The 18,207-nt window shown below is 51.2% G+C and overlaps 2 protein-coding genes across 2 annotated transcripts in view; one reads left to right on the forward strand and one right to left on the reverse strand.

Annotated features, from left to right (window-relative positions):
- Window positions 1–10,800, forward strand: part of Mmp28 (matrix metallopeptidase 28) — a 28,000-nt gene extending 17,200 nt beyond the window's left edge. The window contains exons 4-8 of the mRNA XM_070027171.1: window positions 2,385–2,609; window positions 4,838–5,083; window positions 6,174–6,323; window positions 6,590–6,757; window positions 8,018–10,800. Coding sequence (XP_069883272.1) covers window positions 2,385–2,609; window positions 4,838–5,083; window positions 6,174–6,323; window positions 6,590–6,757; window positions 8,018–8,412 — 1,184 coding nt within the window. The 3' untranslated portion in view covers window positions 8,413–10,800. The remainder of the gene's footprint in view (window positions 1–2,384; window positions 2,610–4,837; window positions 5,084–6,173; window positions 6,324–6,589; window positions 6,758–8,017) is intronic.
- On the reverse strand, window positions 9,574–11,845 carry CUNH17orf50 (chromosome unknown C17orf50 homolog). Its single transcript, XM_070027172.1, has 3 exons — window positions 11,732–11,845; window positions 10,041–10,422; window positions 9,574–9,958 (listed from the first exon to the last, which is right to left on the reverse strand). Exons 1-3 carry the CDS (start codon window positions 11,742–11,744, stop codon window positions 9,574–9,576), a joined length of 780 nt encoding a protein of 259 aa, XP_069883273.1. The 5' UTR covers window positions 11,745–11,845.
- Between the last annotated feature and the right edge of the window lie 6,362 nt (window positions 11,846–18,207).

Consider the following 18,207-nt stretch of genomic DNA (forward strand, 5'->3'; position numbering starts at 1 on the left):
TGCCTTCAGGTCTGATTTAATTGCCCTCTGTTCCTTCACAGAACTGGTTGGGTGGGGGGGGAGAGCAGCCAGCACATGCCAGGCAGCTTCATGTTGCTATCCCATTGGAGCTTCACACCTTACCATGATGTAAGCCATACAACCCCACTTTGCAGCTAGGGAGACTGAGGCCTGGAGAGAGTCTACCATTGATGTAAGTGGGGGAAGCAGGATTCCAACTCATGTTCTTCCTATTGCACCAGTTGCTTGCTGGGAGTCAAGACTCCAAGGCCTTCTCATGCAGAGATTCCCAGCTTTCCTCCCTTCCCCAGTTCCTTTCTTCTTCCCTATGGACTTTAAATCAAGGATGTGGGGCTCAAGACCATAGGCAACTAGTGCCGAGGGTTTGCCTCCATGAAAAACAGCCCTGCCCAGTCAGGAATTTAAGATTGGAGCCTGAAGCAGCCAGCCTTTTCCCAGAGGGGTGTGTGTGTGTGTGTGTGTGTGTGTGTGTGTGTGTGTGTGTGTGTGTGTGTGTGTGTGTGTGTGTGTGTGTGTGTGTGTGTGTGTGTGTGTGTGTGTGTGTGTGTGACTGGGGCACTTCCTTCCTGGCAGGCACACCAGTGAACCCCAACCCCGTCTCCTCCCAAGAAAAGCAGTCATTTTCTCTCAATTTCTGTGCCTGTTCACCCTCCCTGCCCTTCTCTCCTTCCCCAAACCACCACACACCACACACATACACCACACATACATACCACGTATACACATATACACACCACGTATAACACATGTGAGTTTCACCGCTGACTTTTATCCTCAGACCTTTCACCTTCACTGATTCCCTAAAAATGGAAGAATTCCTGCCTTGAACTGCAGGAGGGCAGAAGGAGCCCCTTCCACTTGGCTGGAAGATGAAAGGGTTGGGTCCAGGGTGGAGTCTGGAATTAACTCCTCCACAGCCCGGTGTGGAGGAGACCACCCTAGGCTGCTCTGTGCCTATCCAAGTCTCACAGTGACTGGCAAGAGTATTCTTTCAACAAAATGAATCACTGAAGCCCAGGCCTTTGCTTCCCCCTTCCCTGTCTCCCCATCTCTCCTCAAAATCCTTCCCTCTCCCTCCCTGAGGGTTGTTCACTGGCTGAGAGGCAGAGGCTGGGTGAGTGCCAGGCCAAACAAGCTCAGCATTGCCTCGAATGGAGTTTGGCTCAAGAGTGGGAGAAAGGACTACCCACCCCCCTCCTCTCTCCCTGGAGAGGAGCAAGTGAGCCCGGCTCCTGTTTTCCCTTAGACCTCGCTTCCATCTGGAGAATCTCAGCCAGTACAGAGCTGCAAGTGATGTTCTAGCAGATTTATAAGCCTGGCGTCCCAGCAAAGGGTCTGTTTATCTCTGTGGTGTAATGGAAGGAGCACTGGACTGGGAGGTCAGGGCTCAGCTCAGCAATTCACTGGTTCTGTGACTCTGGACAAGACCCTCCCCCCTCCCAATTTCCCAAGTCTCTGTTCCTCCCCCACCACCTCCCCTGAGCCCACAAGTCCTGCCTCTGAGCTATGAGCCCTCCACTTGGGGTTACAAAAGTAGGCCATGAGAAACTTGCAGCCAGACTTTCTAAACTATCCTGTTCTTGCATATGTGGCCAACTAAATAGGCCCAGTTTTGCCACCTAGAGCTGGTACAGAAGCCAGAGTGCCAGCTACCAGAGAAGAACTGAGGTTTAGGGTAAAGGATAAAGAAAAATTTAAAAAGATGGAAAAGTTGTGGTTGGATGGTGACAACACATGCAACATTGTTGTTATTTATCTTCACCTCAGAGCTCTCCAGAGGAAGGCTAGGGAGGGAGGGGTCAGGAGTCGGAAGGGATCTCAAGCAAATAGGTCATAGGGTTGTTGGCCAACCTCAAGTCCCCAGGTCCTGGAAAGGGCAAGATGGAGACTCTAGGAGGTGGCAGGAGGCTGTGAGGGGGTGGAAGGATCTGCTGGGACCATCATAGCCATGATCTCAGTGTACTGGTCCCCCGCTGTTCCCCCACGCAGAGGCAACAGCTAGAAGCCAGGAAGAGGCTTTTTCTGGCTCAGTTCATGCCAAGTGTAGGGATTCAGACCCTTCTTTAGGGTGAGGAGCTTCTCCTGGGTAGAGGCGACATCTCTCCCTCAGGCTGGATCCTCCCCAGGCTAAACCATTAGGCTGGGGACTTTGCAGGGCAAGGGTAGTCCTCCTGGTATGAGTGCTCCCCTGGGCACTGGCCTATTACTGGGTCAAATGGAAGCTGCCCAGGGTAAAGGCTGTGTCTTCCCCATCAAGTCAGAGGCTCCCTGGAGCAAGGCCTACTCTTCATCATACTGAGTCGATGGGGACCAGCCCCAAGCTCAGCAGCAGGTTTGGCTGATGTGGCCTTTCTGGGTGACAGGTCACAAATGGTACAAGCAGCACCTCTCCTACCGCCTGGTGAACTGGCCTGAGCACCTGCCGGAGTCGGCCGTGCGAGGGGCCGTGCATGCTGCCTTCCAGTTATGGAGCAACGTCTCAGGACTGGAGTTCTGGGAGGCCCCAGCCACTGGCCCTGCTGACATCCGCCTCACCTTCTTCCAAGGGGACCACAATGATGGGCTGAGCAACGCCTTCGATGGTCCAGGTGCTGACACAAAGCTGCTGTTCACACAGCAGGAGTAGAAGCTAACTAGGAGAGGCAGTGTGGGGGTGGATGGGGGGATGACAATGGATTCTACACTCTTCCCATGTCATGGCTAAAAAAGCCGGAAGTGGCGCTGTGGCTCAAGTGGTAGAGTGCTAGCCTTGAGCTGAAAAGCTGAGGGACAGCGCCCAGGCCCAGAGTTCAGGCCTCATGACCAGACACCCCCCCCCCAAAAAAAAAAAATCTAGAGGCCAGGCGCCGGTGGCTCACGCCTGTAATCCTAGCTACTCAGGAGGCTGAGATCTGAGGATTGAGGTTCCTGCCCGAGCAGGAAGTCCATGAGACTCTTATCTACAATAAACCAATAGAAAATTGGAAGTGGCGCTGTAGCTCAAGTGGTAGAGCACTCACCTTGAGCTGAAGAGTGCAGGGACAGCGTCCTGGCCCAGAGTTCAAGCCCCACGACCGACTGAAAAAAAAAAAAATCTAGAGGCTGGCCAGGTGCTAGTAGCTCACAATTGTAATCCTAGCTACTCAGGAGGCTACGATTTGGGGATCACAGATTGAAGCCAGCCTGAACAGAAAAGTTCCTGAGACTCTGATTTCTAACTAGTCATCAAAAAGCTTAAAGTAGAGCTGTGATTCAAGTGGTAGAGAACTAGCTCAAGGGGAAAAAATAAAAAAGCTAAGGGACAGTGCCCCAGGCCTTGAGTTCAAACCCTAGTATTGGCATACACATACACACAGCCCTAAATAAATAAATAAATAAATAAATTCATAGCTACCATTACCTTACCCCTACCCTGAGAGCCACAGTGTTTCATAGACCCACAGCTAGTTCCATTTGTCCCCAGTCAGTCTAAAGGCTTCTGTCTGCAATATAATCTGCTCTCCTTCTACAGGCCCCTGACCTCTATCAATCACAGCTTGGCTGGGCTTCAGGAAAACTGGAAGGACTGTTGGCTAGCTTCTAGGACATTAGCAGTGCAGTTTTCTGACCTCTGCATCAGGGTCACATACTACAGGGAAAGTGACTAGTGAACAGAGGGACCCTGGAAACAGCATACATAATATGCTCTATGTCCCCTTGGAAATGAGAATCACTGATCAGCCCCACTCATTATGCTCATTCCTATGATGAGCAAGGAGGTGGAAGCCCCCAGAATAGCCCCAGCAGAGGAAGCGTAGGACTGCAAGGATATGTATATTTCTAAATTATATTCATGAGTTGGGTGTGTGTGATTCAAATGGTAGAAGTGGCTAGCAAGTGTGAGGTTCCATGTTCAAATCCTAGTACTGGTGAGCACTGTTGGCTTATGCCTATCATCCTAACTCCTCAGAAGGTCAAGATATGAGGATCATGGTTTGAAGTTAGCCTGGACAGAAAAGCTCAGGAGACTCTTATCTCTAATTACCCACCCAAAAGTCAGCTGTGGCTCAAGTGGTGATCACTAGCCTTCAGCAAAAAAAGCTGAGAGACAGTGCCCAGGTCCCAAATTCAAGCCCCAGGACCAGCACAAAGCAAATGACCAAAAAAAAAATGCATATATGAGCTGGGCTTGGTGGTACACACTTGTGATCCTAGTACTCAGGAGGAAGAAGCAGGAGGATTATGAGTTCCAGGCTAGGCTGAGCTACATAACAAAACCCTGTCTGAGAGAGAGAGGGAGGGAGGGATGGAAGAGGAATGGAGGGAAAGAGGAAGGGAGAGAATGACTATACGCATCGAAGTGCATCCTATCCTAAGTTTAGGATGACTCTTTACACACCAAATACCCAGCACCCAAACCAGGAAACAGAACAGAATACCTTAGCTTCCTCCTTCTAGGAGCAACACTATTCCTATACCAAGATCATGTTGAAAGTAATGCGTGCAAGCATCACGTGTGGCACGCCCAGGCACACACACCTGCATCTCCTTAACCAGGAGGTTAAGCTACCTGTCCAAGTTCACAGGACTCCTAGATAGATGCTGTAACGAAGACTGGAGGAACCCAAGGGTCTGGCCTCACGTCCAGCGTCTTTCCCCTTGCTGCCTCTTAGATGACTCCATACCCCACAGCTTAGTCGTCTGCTCCCATCTGCACACAGGCTTTACCCGACTTAACTAGAAGGGGAATTAGACTGGCAGAAAACAGGCACCCTGGCCTCCAGGCACAGGAGCTGGGGGGGAATGGGGGGGGGGAGTGGCGGGCGTGGCTCGGTCTGACTCCCCGCGCCGCCTGCAGGGGGCGCTCTGGCGCACGCCTTCCTCCCCCGCCGCGGGGAAGCGCACTTCGACCTAGACGAGCGCTGGTCCTTGAGCCGCCGCCGGGGGCGCAACTTGTTCGTGGTGTTGGCACACGAGATCGGCCACACGCTGGGCCTCACCCACTCGCCCGCCCCCCGCGCCCTCATGGCGCCCTACTACAAAAGGCTGGGCCGCGACACGCTGCTCAGCTGGGACGACGTGCTGGCAGTGCAAAATCTGTATGGTGAGCCACCCCTCCCCAAGCCACGCCTGCACCCCACACCCCTGCTAATACTGCCCCTATCCCCCAGGATGGGATTCCCCATCCTGAGCACATCCATCGCCCGATCTCCATGGTGACACCAATCCTGAAGCCCTAGATCTGAGATCTTCAGGCTCCTGCTCTCCCCAGGATGAGACCTCCCCCAGCCCCCATCTCTCCATCAGTCCCTGCACACCAGTTCCTGTGTCCCACCCCACCAACCATCCCTTGCCTTCCAGCCCCTTACTCTGCCTCTCACATTGGGTCTCTGCACTATCCTGGACCCAATCCAGTCCACCTGTCTCTCATCCTAGATGCCAAAACCCTCCTCCCTGCCCTCAACCCCAGCTTGCTCTCTGCCAAGCTGTCTCTCAACATCATCCTGAGAGGCCCAGGTCACTCAAGGCTGAGGCTGCTCTCCCAGAGCAGTTTTACCATCTGTGGAGAGAGATTGTTAATTGGGACCCTGCTTATCCCACACTGCGATTGTACTAGGGAATGCCAAGACTGGGAAATTCACACAGAATATCTATCACAGGCCAGGCACTTATGCACACAGCGTGCCCCAAGTATCTTTGTTCACAGATGAGGACAAAGGGGCTCAGTGAGTGTTAGGTGACTTGGCCAAGATCACAACTTGGAAATTGTAAACCAGGCAGGATTCAGGACCTGGTGCCCAATTGGCAGCTTGTTGGAAGCCCTTCAGGAATGAAGCATGGTGTTGTAATGATTGTGATTACAACAGTAGTTAGCAGGCTGGAGGCCTGAACCCTACTCTGGAGCTACTTATGTTGTCCAGAACTCTGGAAAGATCCCCCTTCCCGCCTCCCCCAACCCTTAGCTCCAAATCTTTACTTGGATTATATTTCAGTAAATCCCTCTTTCCCAAGCAGTTGGGTTTAATGATCTATGGATGGCATCAACAACCAGAACAGCTCTTGCCTGCCCTCTTTCCCCTGCCTTTCCAACCCCTCACACAAATCATCATGGCAGGAGTCAGGGAGGGGGAACTCTTGGGCATTGTTTACCCCCATTTCAAGTTCCCCTCCCTCTTCTCTCTTTGCCTATAAAGGGAAGCCCCTGGGGCGCTCAGTGGCCATGCAGCTCCCTGGAAAACTGTTCACTGACTTTGAGGCCTGGAACCCACACAACTCCCAGGGCAGGCGCCCTGAAACACGGGGTCCTAAATATTGCCACTATTCCTTCGATGCCATCACAATAGGTAAGATGGTCCCACATGAACCTGGCTTCTTGCTTGCCTCCTCTCCCACAACTCCAGGGCTCCCCAGGGCTCCCCAGGGCTCCCCAGGTCCTATCACCTAGAAATCCCAGGCTCTCAGAAGCAAAGCAGTGCTCTTCTCCTGACCACTTCCCTCCCTGTACCTGTGCATGTCCCACCCTTTGCTGGGAGACCTAGAAACCTTTTCTTCCTGGAAAGATGGTAGAAGGCTGTTGGTCCTTTCTCACCTCTCTCTTATCTCTGGGCAGATGGGCAACAGCGACTGTACATCTTCAAAGGGAACCACTTCTGGGAGGTAGCCATTGATGGCAATGTCTCAGAGCCCCGCCCACTACAGGAAAGGTGGACTGGGCTGCCCCCCAATATTGACGCTGCTGCTGTGTCACTGGAGGATGGGGACTTCTACTTCTTCAAAGGTACTAGCCCCCCTGGGGAAGCTGAGAAAAATGAGGTATGGAGGAGAGGTGTCCTGCTCAATACTGAAAGAGGGGAGTCCCAGTCAGTGAGGCCGGGGTGGAGACTCTTCTCACCCAGAGAACCTGTGACCAAGGGAATGAATTCCCTTAGGTAATGGAGTAGGTGTTCAGCTTTTTCCCAGGAGCATTCTGAGTCTGGAGGGAAATCAGACACGCTCTTGAGCTCTGCTATTCAACAGAAAGAGTGGTCTTTCATGAAATTCTGCAGGGCTGTGTGAGAATGAGGATGTCTAAATTTTGGAGCTTGCATTTCTTGAAGAGTGAGGATACCTCAGGTTTATTGGGAAAGAGGATAAAAAGCTGGGTGCCTGTGACTAACGCCTGGAATCCTAGCTACTCAGAAGGCTGAGAACTAAGAATTGAAGTTCAAAGCCAGCCTGGGCAGGAAAGTCCATGAGACATTTATCTCCAATAAACTACTCAGAAAAAGCTGAAAGTGGTGTTGTGGCTCAAATGGTAGTCTTGAGCAAAAGAAGCTCAAAGACCATGCCCAGGCCCTAGGATTGGCACCAAAAAAAAAAAAAAAAAAAAGAGGATAAATGATAATGACTTGTCTGCAGAATATTGGCAATGCTTTAGAAAATAGCATCTCTGGGCTGGGAAGATGGCTCAGTGGTAGAGCACTTGCCTTGCATGCATGAGGCCCTGGGTTCGATTCCTCAGCACCACATAAGCAAAAAGAAAAAAGCCGGAAGTGGCACTGTTGCTCAGGTGGTAGAGCGCTAGCCTTGAGCTGAAGAGCTGAGGGACAGCGCCCAGGCCCCACAACCGGACCAAAAAAAAAAAATAGCATCTCTTCATTCAGCCAACGTTATGTTGTATATTAGGCATAGTTGAGAGTATTAGGGATCTAACAGTAAACTAAAATCTCTGCCCTCATATGCGTATTAGTGGTAATGATAGTGAAGAAACTTCCAAGCCTTCCTGGCTCCTCATTCCTCATTCCAGGGAGGGTACCTTCCCCTCTCCCCACCACCAAGCTCCTCACCCGTGCAGCCTGGGGCAAGTAAGTTTTTTCCCCATGCTTTGTCCTCTGCTGACACCTACTGGGTGTCTAGACCATGACAATCTCTTCCCTACTGTCCAGAACTAATTCTTAGTGTAAGCCCTCTTTGTCCCCAGTGCTAATCACCTTGTGCAGAGGTGGAGGACCAATGGGTGAGAGCCTCAGCTCACCCTGGCTCTCCCGATGCTGGACAGGGAGTCGATGCTGGAGGTTCCAGGGGTCCCAGCCGGTGTGGAAGTCTTCACAGCTGTGCCGAAGAGGAGGCCTGCCCCGCCACCCAGATGCAGCCCTCTTCTTCCCTCCTCTGCGACGCCTCGTCCTCTTCAAAGGTGCCCGCTACTATGTGCTGACCCAAGGTGGGCTGCAAGTGAAGCCCTACTATCCTCGCAGCTTGCGGGACTGGAGTGGAGTCCCTGAGGAGGTCAGCGGGGCCTTGCCCAGGCCTGATGGCTCCATCATCTTCTTCAGAGATGACAGGTATTGGCTCCTTGACCAAGCTAAGCTGCAAGTGACCACCTCAGGTCGCTGGGCCACAGAGCTGCCTTGGATGGGCTGCTGGAATGCCAACTCGGAGGGTGCCCTGTTCTGATGGCACTTCACCATTGAATGAACCACTGGTGCCTTCTGGACCAACTTCTTTTCCCTGTCCTAGGGGCAGAGCCTGTGGAGAAAGCCACGGCCTCTCAGCAGGCAGCCAGGAAGTCTTCTGGAGAGCCTGGTGTCTCAGAAGCCAAAAAGGGCCCCTTTTTCCCAGAGGCCTCTTTCCTCCCTCAGTCTTGGGAATTATGTTTTTTCTATTGAAAGGGAGAGTTCCTTCAAGGAGGCAATACCGCTGGGATCCAGTGAGTGAGGATGGAAAACTTATCAGAGGGGTGAGGAGTATTTTTACAAGACTGTCCTGTTTCCTTAGGGCCTCAGTTCTTGGGTGAGTGGGTGCTAGTTCATCAGGACACACACACACACACACACACACACACACACACTCCTCACCCCTTCTGCATTCCCCACTCCCAGGTCAGATGGAGAACCCGAGGATCAGAAAAGACCTGAAGTCTGCCCTGCTATAGGCCTAGAGAATACAGCTTCCTCCAGGCTTTGCAGGTTGGGGGAGGCCTCCTACTTCCTAAGCCCTCATTCTCCAGGCCACACACAGAGCATTCCCAAACCTGCTGCTGTCTGGCCAGGAATAGCTGGGATTCCTATAGAAGGAACCAGTTCCCCAGCCTCTTCTGCTGCAGTTAGTCTCCCCGTTTATTTTAGCATCTGGGTCTTCAGCCCTCCCCACCCCACCCCACCCACCAGGCCGCATTTGAACGCACACAAGTGACCTCAGCAAGCCAGGCTTCCAGGGAGGGGAGAATGGTCTGGCAGGGGTGCAGCCCTCAGCTCCCCAGGGGCGATGCTGGCCTTATGCCTTCTTTTCTTCTCAAAGGATGGCCTTTGACTGCCCTTGGATGAAAGTACTTTGAGATGCCTTGTCCAGAGGAAGCTCCCTGCAGGCTCTTTCATTTCTCTGGCTTAAACCCACGAGAGGGCACCATGTTCATTACTCACCCCAATGCACTGACACTTTGATTGGAGGCTTTATTGAATGAGGGAAGGGGCGGGGTGGAAGGGGAAGAGTTTCTCAGAGGAAGGGAACCTGTCTTCTGCCCGGAGGACCTGAAAGAGATTCAGGTGTGCTTGTGTTGGGGACACGGATCAGGTGAGTGGGAGGGACTTGAGAGTCCTCGGAGGAGGAAGTGGGATTCTACGTAATGGCACCCGCACCCCACCGAGGGGGAGGGAGCCTCCTAGAAGATGGGGGAGTGGTAGTGGCAAGTGTTCTTGGAGATGCTGGAAAGTGCTCCATGTCAGGGGGAGTGGGGAAAGAAGTTTGGGGAGACGGGTGGCAGGCAAGCATAGAGGGCACAAAGGTCGAAGTGGGGGTACTGAGACCTCCCCTGGCGGGGGGGGGGGTCTCCACCTTACCCAGATCGCGGTGCTCCAGGACACAGTGAGCTATATAGGCCGGATGGCAGTGCAGACACTGGCATTTCTTGCAAAAAAGGATCTCGCAGCGCGCGCAGCCCCCGTGGCGCGGCCGCCCCCGCCGCGTCTCCAGCACGCATGGCTCCTCCGGGGAGCTCCGCTTCCTGCCGGCGGGGCCCCCGAGTGCTCAGTGCCCCGGCGCCCCTCCCTCGGAGGAGCGGGAGGCGATGGAAGGACGCGTCTCACCTGTCGGCGGGGGCCGCCAGGCTAGCGAGCAGCGTCAAGGGGCTGAGCCAGCTCCAGAAGCCGAGGTCCGTGCGCCGCTGCAGCGCCGCCTGCTGGGTGCTGGGCTCCTGGCGCAGCGGGCAGTAGGACACCGAGCTGCGCTCGCGGGCCTCGCGCGCCCCCGCCTCGCGCGCCCCGGACCCGCGCGTCCCCGACCCGCGCGCCCCCGCTTCGTCCTGCGAGGCACCCTGCGCGCTAGGCCTCGGCTCCTCCTCCTCCTCTTCCTCCTCCTCCTCCTCTTCCTCCTCCTCCTCTTCCTCCCCCGAACCCTCCAGGTCTTCCTCGCGCTCTGCCTTCCTGGCCCGGGTGTCCTGTTCCTTCTTCCATAAGGGGGTCTTCAAACCTGCGGGGCGGGAAGCGGTCAGTGCGGGCTTGCTGTCCCCCAGTGGAGGACCTGGGAGCTCTGATTGCCGTAGGAACCTGATGGGACTTTGGGGGAGGAGGAGGAGGGGCGGGATGAATCTGACTTTTCCCAGGTTCTTGTACTTCCTAGCTAAGGAATTCTGGCAAGCCGCCTGGCTTCTGCCAAGCTCTTGTTGGTCATCAGTAGAATGGAAAGCAGTGCCTACCTCAAGGGTTGTTGAAAGACAGTGTCTGTACAGCGCCCAACCTCAGGCTTGGGGGTGCGGGGACGGGAGAGAAGGGGTAAGCAATCAACCTGTAGATTGCCAAGGAGGAAACCTGATCTCTGTAAGCTGTTAATAAACATTGATTGTCCTCATTGGTTGTCTTTGTTTTCTAAGTGAGATTTCTTTCCTCAACATGGGGCAGTCCTGCATGATCACTGGTGGGCAGTCTGCAAGTATCTCTGTGTGATTATGAGAAGTTTCCCTTTGGGCAAGTCTAAGCAGAAAAGGACCTCTGCTACATCCAAACAATTGGGAAAAGGCTGCCCTAGGAGTGAACCAATTAGGAAAAGGAGTCTCTTTCTTCTTCTGTCCAGCAGAAGTAGACCAGTGAAGAGGCATTATGAAGTCCAGAGAAGATAAAGATGGGAACCGAGCAGGCAAAGAGATGTGGGTGTGGACATCAAAACTAGGAAGGAGAAAAAAGAGGGCTCATAATCACACAGATTGGTCATTAAGAAAAAGCTCAGATTGCTGGGCGCTGGTGGCTCACGCCTGTAATCCTAGCTACTAAGGAGGCTGAGATCTGAGGATCTCGGTTCAAAGCCAGCCCGGGCAGGAAAGACCGTGAGACTCCTATCTCCAATAAACCACCAGAAAACTGGAAGTGGCACTGTAGCTCAAGTGGTAGAGCACTCGCCTTGAGCTGAAGAGCTGAGGGACAGCGCCCAGGCCCAGAGTTCAAGCCCCACAACCGACCAAAAAAAAAAAGCTCAGATTGGGGCTGGGAAGGTGGCTCAGTGGTAGAGCGCTTGTCTTGCATGCCTGAGGCCCTGGGTTCGATTCCTCAGCACCACATAAGCAAAAAGAAAAAAGCCAGAAGTGGCACTGTGGCTCAAGTGGTAGAGCGCTAGCCTTGAGCTGAAGAGCTGAGGGACAGCGCCCAGGCCCAGAGTTCAGGCCCCACAACAGAACCCCCCAAAAAAGAAAAAGCTCAGATTTTCCTCGGGGACTGCCATGATGATGGGCAGGTTGGTGGAAGCTAGGCCACAAGGCCCTTATCCTAGTCCCCAGACAGCCACTTACCAAGTCTATCCATTCTTCCCAAAGCGGACCTGTCCACTTCCTGGTCAGAGACTGGGATGTGAGGGGGTGCTGGGAACCTGTAGAACTTGATGGGGTCTCTAGGGCCTTTGTTGGCTCTTGGGGATTGGGAGGGTGGGGTAGAGGAACATTGGAGGCGGGGCTAGAACTTCAGCTCCTGTAGCATTCCACTCAAGAACTGCTACCTTTTCCAGAGCCTCTGAAGTACTCAGAACTCATGTTCTTCTACCTCCACTCTCCCCCCCGCACACACACACAGCAGGAATAGGGGGGGGAGTAGCTTTAAGCCCTCATAGATTGGGTTCAAATCCTAGCTCTACTTACATCATTTACGTTTTTTGACTTTCAGCAATTGTTTTTACAGTTAGGACACTACAGCTGAGAGCTCTTCCTGGATAAAGGCACCAGGAGCAGTTTCCTCAGGTGGCTCCTGAGATCTCCTGCTTTCAGCAGGCACAGCTGCACCAAGGAGCCCAGATCAGGACTTGCAGGGAGCATCCCATCAAGACACCACCACAAAGTGTCCGAGGCCCAGTTGTTCTTCTCGTCTGTCCAGCCTCCTTCTCCTCCCACATCTGTCCAGCAGCCCTTTGCCATTGAGGATGTGTATTTCTTCTTCCTGGGAGCAATTTCCGGGCTTGTGAGACTTTCAGAAAGACAACACTAGCAAAAAGCATGTTGAAAGTGTATCTTCTAGCCTCCTAGTGGTCTTCTGTGAGAGCACCCACACAAGTAGAGGATGGTGTCAGACATACATATAGGAAAGCCCTGAAAGAAGGTAGGAACCTACATTGAGAGCAAGTGCAAACTCAGAATGGGCAATCTCCATCCAAAAGTGATGGCTTCACAGCATTGGCAAGCCCAAGCACTATTTTCTAACTCTTGTAGGTGATGCCAGTTATCAAAAATAAAGCTGGAGGGGCTGGGAAGGTGGCTCAGTGGTAGAGTGCTTGCCTTGCATGCATGAGGCCCTGGGTTTGATTCCCCAGCACCACATAAGCAAAAAGAAAAAAAGCCGGAAGTGGCGCTGTGGCTCAAGTGGTAGAGCACTAGCCTTGAGCTGAAGAGCTGAGGGACAGTGCCCAGGCCCAGAGTTCAGGACCCACAACTGGAAACCCCCCCCCTGCCAAAAAATAAATAAATAAAGCTGGGACCAAGCACCGGTGGTTCACATCTGTAATCCTAGCTACTCAGAAGGTTGAGATCTGAGGATCCCAGTTCAAAGCCAGCCCAGCCAAGAAAGTCCCTGAGACTCTTATCTCTAATAAACTATCGAGAAAAAGCCAGAAGTTGGGGCTGGGAAGGTGGCTTAGTGGTAGAGTGTTTGCCTCACACGTATGAGGCCCTGGGTTCGATAAATAGAAAAATCCGTAAGTGGTGCTGTGGCTCAAGTGGTAGAGCGCAAGCCTTGAGTTGAAGAGCTAAGGGACAGTGCCCAGGCCCAGAGTTCAAGCCCCGTGACGGACACCAAAAACAAACAAACCCAAAGAAAGAAAAGAGAAAAAGACAGAAGTGGCACTGTGGCTCAAATGATAGAATGATAGCATTAAGCAAAAGAAGCTCAGGGACAGAGCCCAGTGCCCAGAATTCAAGCCCCAGGATCAGCATCTTCATCATCACTACCACCACCACCACCACCACCATCATCATCATCATCATCAAGCTGTGTATAGTGGTTCATGCCTGTAATTTCACTAGGGAGGCTGAGAGGTGGCTTATGAATTTGAGGCCAGCTTGGTCTATATAGAAAAACCATGTTAATAAATAAATGTAAAACTGCAGAGGGTTTTTTTCATATTAAACTTTATTTATTTGTTGGTAGTACTGGAGTTTGGACTCAAGGCTTCACAGGCCAGCACTCTACCACTTGTGCTATGCCCTCAGCTATTTCTGCTTTGGTTATTTTTCTAATAGGAGTGTCAGGTTTTGGGTTTTTTGTTTTTCCCGAGGCCCACTTCAAGACATGAATGCTCAGGCTCAGAATCTAGGCCACAGAATGTGTCCTTTACAAGTTACTGACGGGCTCCATACAAGTGTGGTAGGGGGAGGAGGAAGGACTCCATTTTATTTGCTCTACTTTTGTCTTCCAAATATTCCTTTCATGCTGTTAACTGACAGCAAACCAACTCAAAGTAGCATAAGAATAAAAGAGTGGGTAGGCCCAATCTCTGTCACCGCTCCATCTGTGTCTTCCTGCTAATTAAGAACTCCTCTGACCTAGTAAAAATGTGAGCATAGAATTTCTCATTTCTTATTCAAAGCCCAGTTCACACTTTTTTCCATCCTTAAATCTTCCAAAAGGAATGATCTTTACCCAACTCCTTTAGAGCTGGCTAGAGGCTTTTTCTAGTTCTCTTTCATTTTGTATGTGTGTTTAAATTCCTGGGGCTGGGATTCAGCACAGTGGTAGAACACTTACCTAGTATATGCAAGGCCCTGGATTCCATTCCCAGCAATGAAAATAATAATAATGATAAAGAGCAATAAATAATAATCCCTAGCCTACACAGAGTGTTTAAAAAGTAAGAATTGCATTTAAATAAAGAAGATTCCCCATGGGGCTGGGAAGGTAGCTCAGTGGTAGAGCACTTGCCTTGCATGCTCGAGGCCCTGGGTTCGATTCCTCAGCACCACATAAGCAAAAAGAAAAAAGCCGGAAGTGGTGCTGTGGCTCAAGTGGTAGAGCGCTAGCCTTGAGCTGAAGAGCTGAGGGACAGCACCCAGGCCCAGAGTTCAGGCCCCACGACCGGACCCCCCTCCCAAAAAAAAAGAAGATTCCCCAAGCAGAGCACTGGTGGCTCACACCTATAATCCCAGCAACTCAAGAGGCTGAGATCAGAGAACCAAGGATCAAGAGATCAAGGTTCAAAGCAAGCCTGGACAGGAAAGTCCATGAGCCTCTTAACCACCAATTAACCACCAAAAAGTTGGAAATGGAGCTGGAAGTAGCTCAAGTGGTAGAGGGCCAGGCATGAGCACAAAAGTTAAGGGACAGAGCCCAGCTTGAACATAGTTCAAGACCGCTAGCACACAAAAAGACTCATAAATTCATGTAATTAAGAGTTAATAATCCATAAAAAAAGTGAAAATTATTAAGCTGGCACCAGTAGGATGCACCTGTAATCTAGCTACTGAGGAGGCTGAAATCTGAGCATCGTGGTTCAAAGCCAGCCCAAGCAGGGAAGTCCATGAAACTCTTATCTCCAATTAACCACCAGAAACTCAGAAGTAGCACTGTGGCTCTAAGTGGTAGAGCAGTCACCTTGAGCAAAAGAGCTCAGGAACAGTGCCCAGGCCCTGACTTCAAGCCCCATGACAGACAAAACCTAAAAAGAAGAAGAAAGAGAAGGAGAAAGAGGAGGAGAATAGTTTCTTCTGTGTGCTCCAGGCCTGCAACCTTGAAATTCTAACCATACAACTGTGAGAAGAGGGGCTGGGAAGGTGGCTCAGTGGTAGAGTGCTTGCCTAGCATGCATGAAACCCTGGGTTTGATTCCTCAGTACCACATAAACAGAAAAAGCTGGAAGTGACACTGTGGCTCAGTGGTAGATTGCTGACCTTGAACAAAAAGCAGCTCAGAGACAGTGCCCCGGCCCTGAGTTCAAACCCCAGGACTAGCAAAAGAAAATTGTGGAAAGATCCTACCCTTATAGCTCTGATTTTTAAAAACCAAAAGAAGGGCTCTATTTAGCTTGAGTCTCATGCTTACCTCCTAGACCAGTAGGTTCCCTAAGAAGGAAAAGGAGGGGGCGGGGGGCGGGGGGAGGCTGGGAAGGGATGTGAAGGGTAAACAAAGGAGGAGGCTGCAATGCTTGATAAGAAATGTACTCATTATCTTGCCCATGTAATTGTAACCCCTCTGTACAGTATGTTCACAAAAAATAAAAATTAAAAAAAAAATTAAAAAAAATAAATAAATAAAAGAAGGAAAAGGAAAGATCAGATGCTTTTTTTTGTTCTCCCAGTGAGAGTGGAAAGTATACCAATATTTGGCAGGCTACAGTGGCCAACACAGCCTTTCCACTCAACATATACAACAAATAATCAGCTAGCTTAAATCGTCAACATTGCCAAAGTGGAGACACTCCTGTTTAGACCAATCCTCTGAACTCCTTAAGAGTTGCATTATCATCTCCATCAGTACCTCCTGGCCTGATCTACTCTCTCTTCCTCACAGGACAGTAATAGTTTAAGCACTGTCCAACTCCACCCTTGGTCCTGCAAGCCCTCTCCACTCAGCTGCCTGAGTTAGAGCACGTTTCTCTCCTGCTCAACACTCTGTATTGCATTTGTCACTTCACTCAGGAAGAAACAACAAAAACCAACCCAAAGTCTCTGGAGTCACTATAGGGTCCTGTAGGATGGGACCCCTGTGGTTTCTTCGTTTCTCACCTTTCCTCCCATTGCTATTTTTGGAGTGTATCTCACAGCTTTTGCACAAGCTGCTACCTTTGCTGGAGCACTCTCCCCCCCAGGTAGCTAGTTGCCAGTGTGCTTCCTCACTTCTTAGATTTCACATGTCACCTTTCCATAAGGCTTTCCTTGATCACCTCTGTAATCTCCTCCCTACAACTTCTCCTTTGCTCCTTTATTATTTCAGGTTTTTGGGGTTTTTTTTTTGGGTACGGTCGTGGGGCCTGAACTCTGGGCCTGGGCGCTGTCCCTCAGCTCTTCAGCTCAAGGCTAGCACTCTACCACTTGAGCCACAGAGCCACTTCCGGCTTTTTTCTTTTTGCTTATGTGGTGCTAAGGAATCGAACCCAGGGCCTCAGGCATGCAAGGCAAGCGCTCTACCACTGAGCCACCTTCCCAGCCCCTATTTCAGTTTTTTTTTAATAATTGTTATTATACTCTCAGGTTTTTTTTTTAAACCAGTATTTGGTTTACTACTACAGATTTATCTTGCTGTTTGCTTGTTGTGGTACTGGGATTTTGAACTTGGGGCCTTGCACTTGGCCAGGCAGGTGCTCTATCGTTTGAGTCATACACCAAGCCCTTTTTGTTTTAGTTGTTTTTATTGATAAGTCTCACATTTATGCCTAGACTAGTCTGGTCCATCATCTTCCTATTTATACTTCCCATCTGGTTGGCATGCTTCACCACATCTGTCATTGTTTGAAATGGGATCTTGTGAATGTTTTGTCTGGGCTGGCCTCTAACCATGATCTTCTAAATTTCTGCTTCTTTAGAAACTGGAATGATAGGTGTGAAGGACAACACTTGGTTGAATTGGGGGGTTTTTTCAAGAGTCTTTGCTATGGAACCCAGGTTGACCTTGAAATTTTGATCTTCCTGGTCTCAGCCTCTCAAGTGCTGAGATTCTAGGCATGTACCACCATTCCCAGCCAGATTTATCTGTTGTTCTTTCACCACCCAGTAACACATTAGTAGCCTCCAACAGTCCAAGGGCCTGTTTATTGCTCTATCCTTAGATACATAATAAGGCCTGACAGAGTAGGTGCTCAAGAAATCTTTGCTGAGTAAACAGCCTGCTGTGGCCATAGGGGTGAGGTGCTCTGATTGACAAGTCTGTTCCTGAAGGATCACATGGTTAGAGCAGAGATGGGGCAGGTTCTGCAGAAGATGTGGCACACAGTGCTGCTCAGAGAATCATTGAGAGTTATGGCCTACCCATATCAGTGCCTGAGTGTTTTGCTGCTCTGCTGTTTTACATACATTATTCTTTTATTCCTCCCAGCACCCTAGAGAGGCAGACATTTTACAGTCAGGCATGCTGGGTAGTGTGGTAGTATATGCAGCTCATGTAGGGATTTAGGTTGAAACGCCTCTGTGTGTGTGTGTGTGTGTGTGTGTGTTAATACCTCTTCACCAGTGCTCTCTAAATCCTGAGAAAGCACAATAGCCCTTGCTTTTCTCCCGCTCTCTTCAACTCCCCCCCAAACCCCACACACACACTAGGTTAGCTAGGTGAGAGAGGTCAGCCCCAGACTTACTGCCCTGCTTCCTAGGCTCCAGGGCTCACTTCAGGCAGCCAACCTGCCTGAAGGGTTAACAAGGAGTGTTTGTAGCAGCCTCTGTCTCCAAGGAGAGGAAGGAAAGCAGAGCAGGGAGGGCACAGCCCTGCCAGGCTCCCTGACTAGTGGCAGTATAGCAGTGACCAGTCAGAGACAGCAGCTTGCCCTGTCCAGCCCTGGGGGAGAGAAGAGTGTCCTTAACTTCCACCCACCCTGGGAGATTCTGAACTCTCTGTGGACTGGCTAGCCTAGAGTGAAGTTGCTGCAAGGGCCACCAAACAGGGAAAGTTCTGGCAGGGACTGAGGAATGTGGGGGGATGGAGGCAGGGCCTGGCCTGGAGGCTGGAGCCAGAAGCAAGTAGAGACAAAGCCAGAAGTCCTGGGAGCTCTGAAGGTAGACAGAACCCTTGATTTGGGGAGTAGGAGTGAAGAGTGAGGTGTGAGACTGGGGACACTCACCTCCCCCCTGCTGAGGTTCCAGCA

Source organism: Dipodomys merriami, unplaced genomic scaffold (genome assembly GCF_024711535.1).
Source record: "Dipodomys merriami isolate MVZ:Mamm:240054 unplaced genomic scaffold, mDipMer1.0.p SCAF_19, whole genome shotgun sequence".
Lineage (NCBI taxonomy): Eukaryota > Metazoa > Chordata > Mammalia > Rodentia > Heteromyidae > Dipodomys > Dipodomys merriami.

What these genes read in the sequence shown, in the direction of transcription:
- CUNH17orf50 (XM_070027172.1), bottom strand. An exon ending in CTGGCGGCCCCCGCCGACAG is followed by an intron (nt 9,959 to 10,040) that starts GTGAGACGCGTC and finishes CCCCGCCGGCAG; the next exon opens with GAAGCGGAGCTCCCCGGAGG.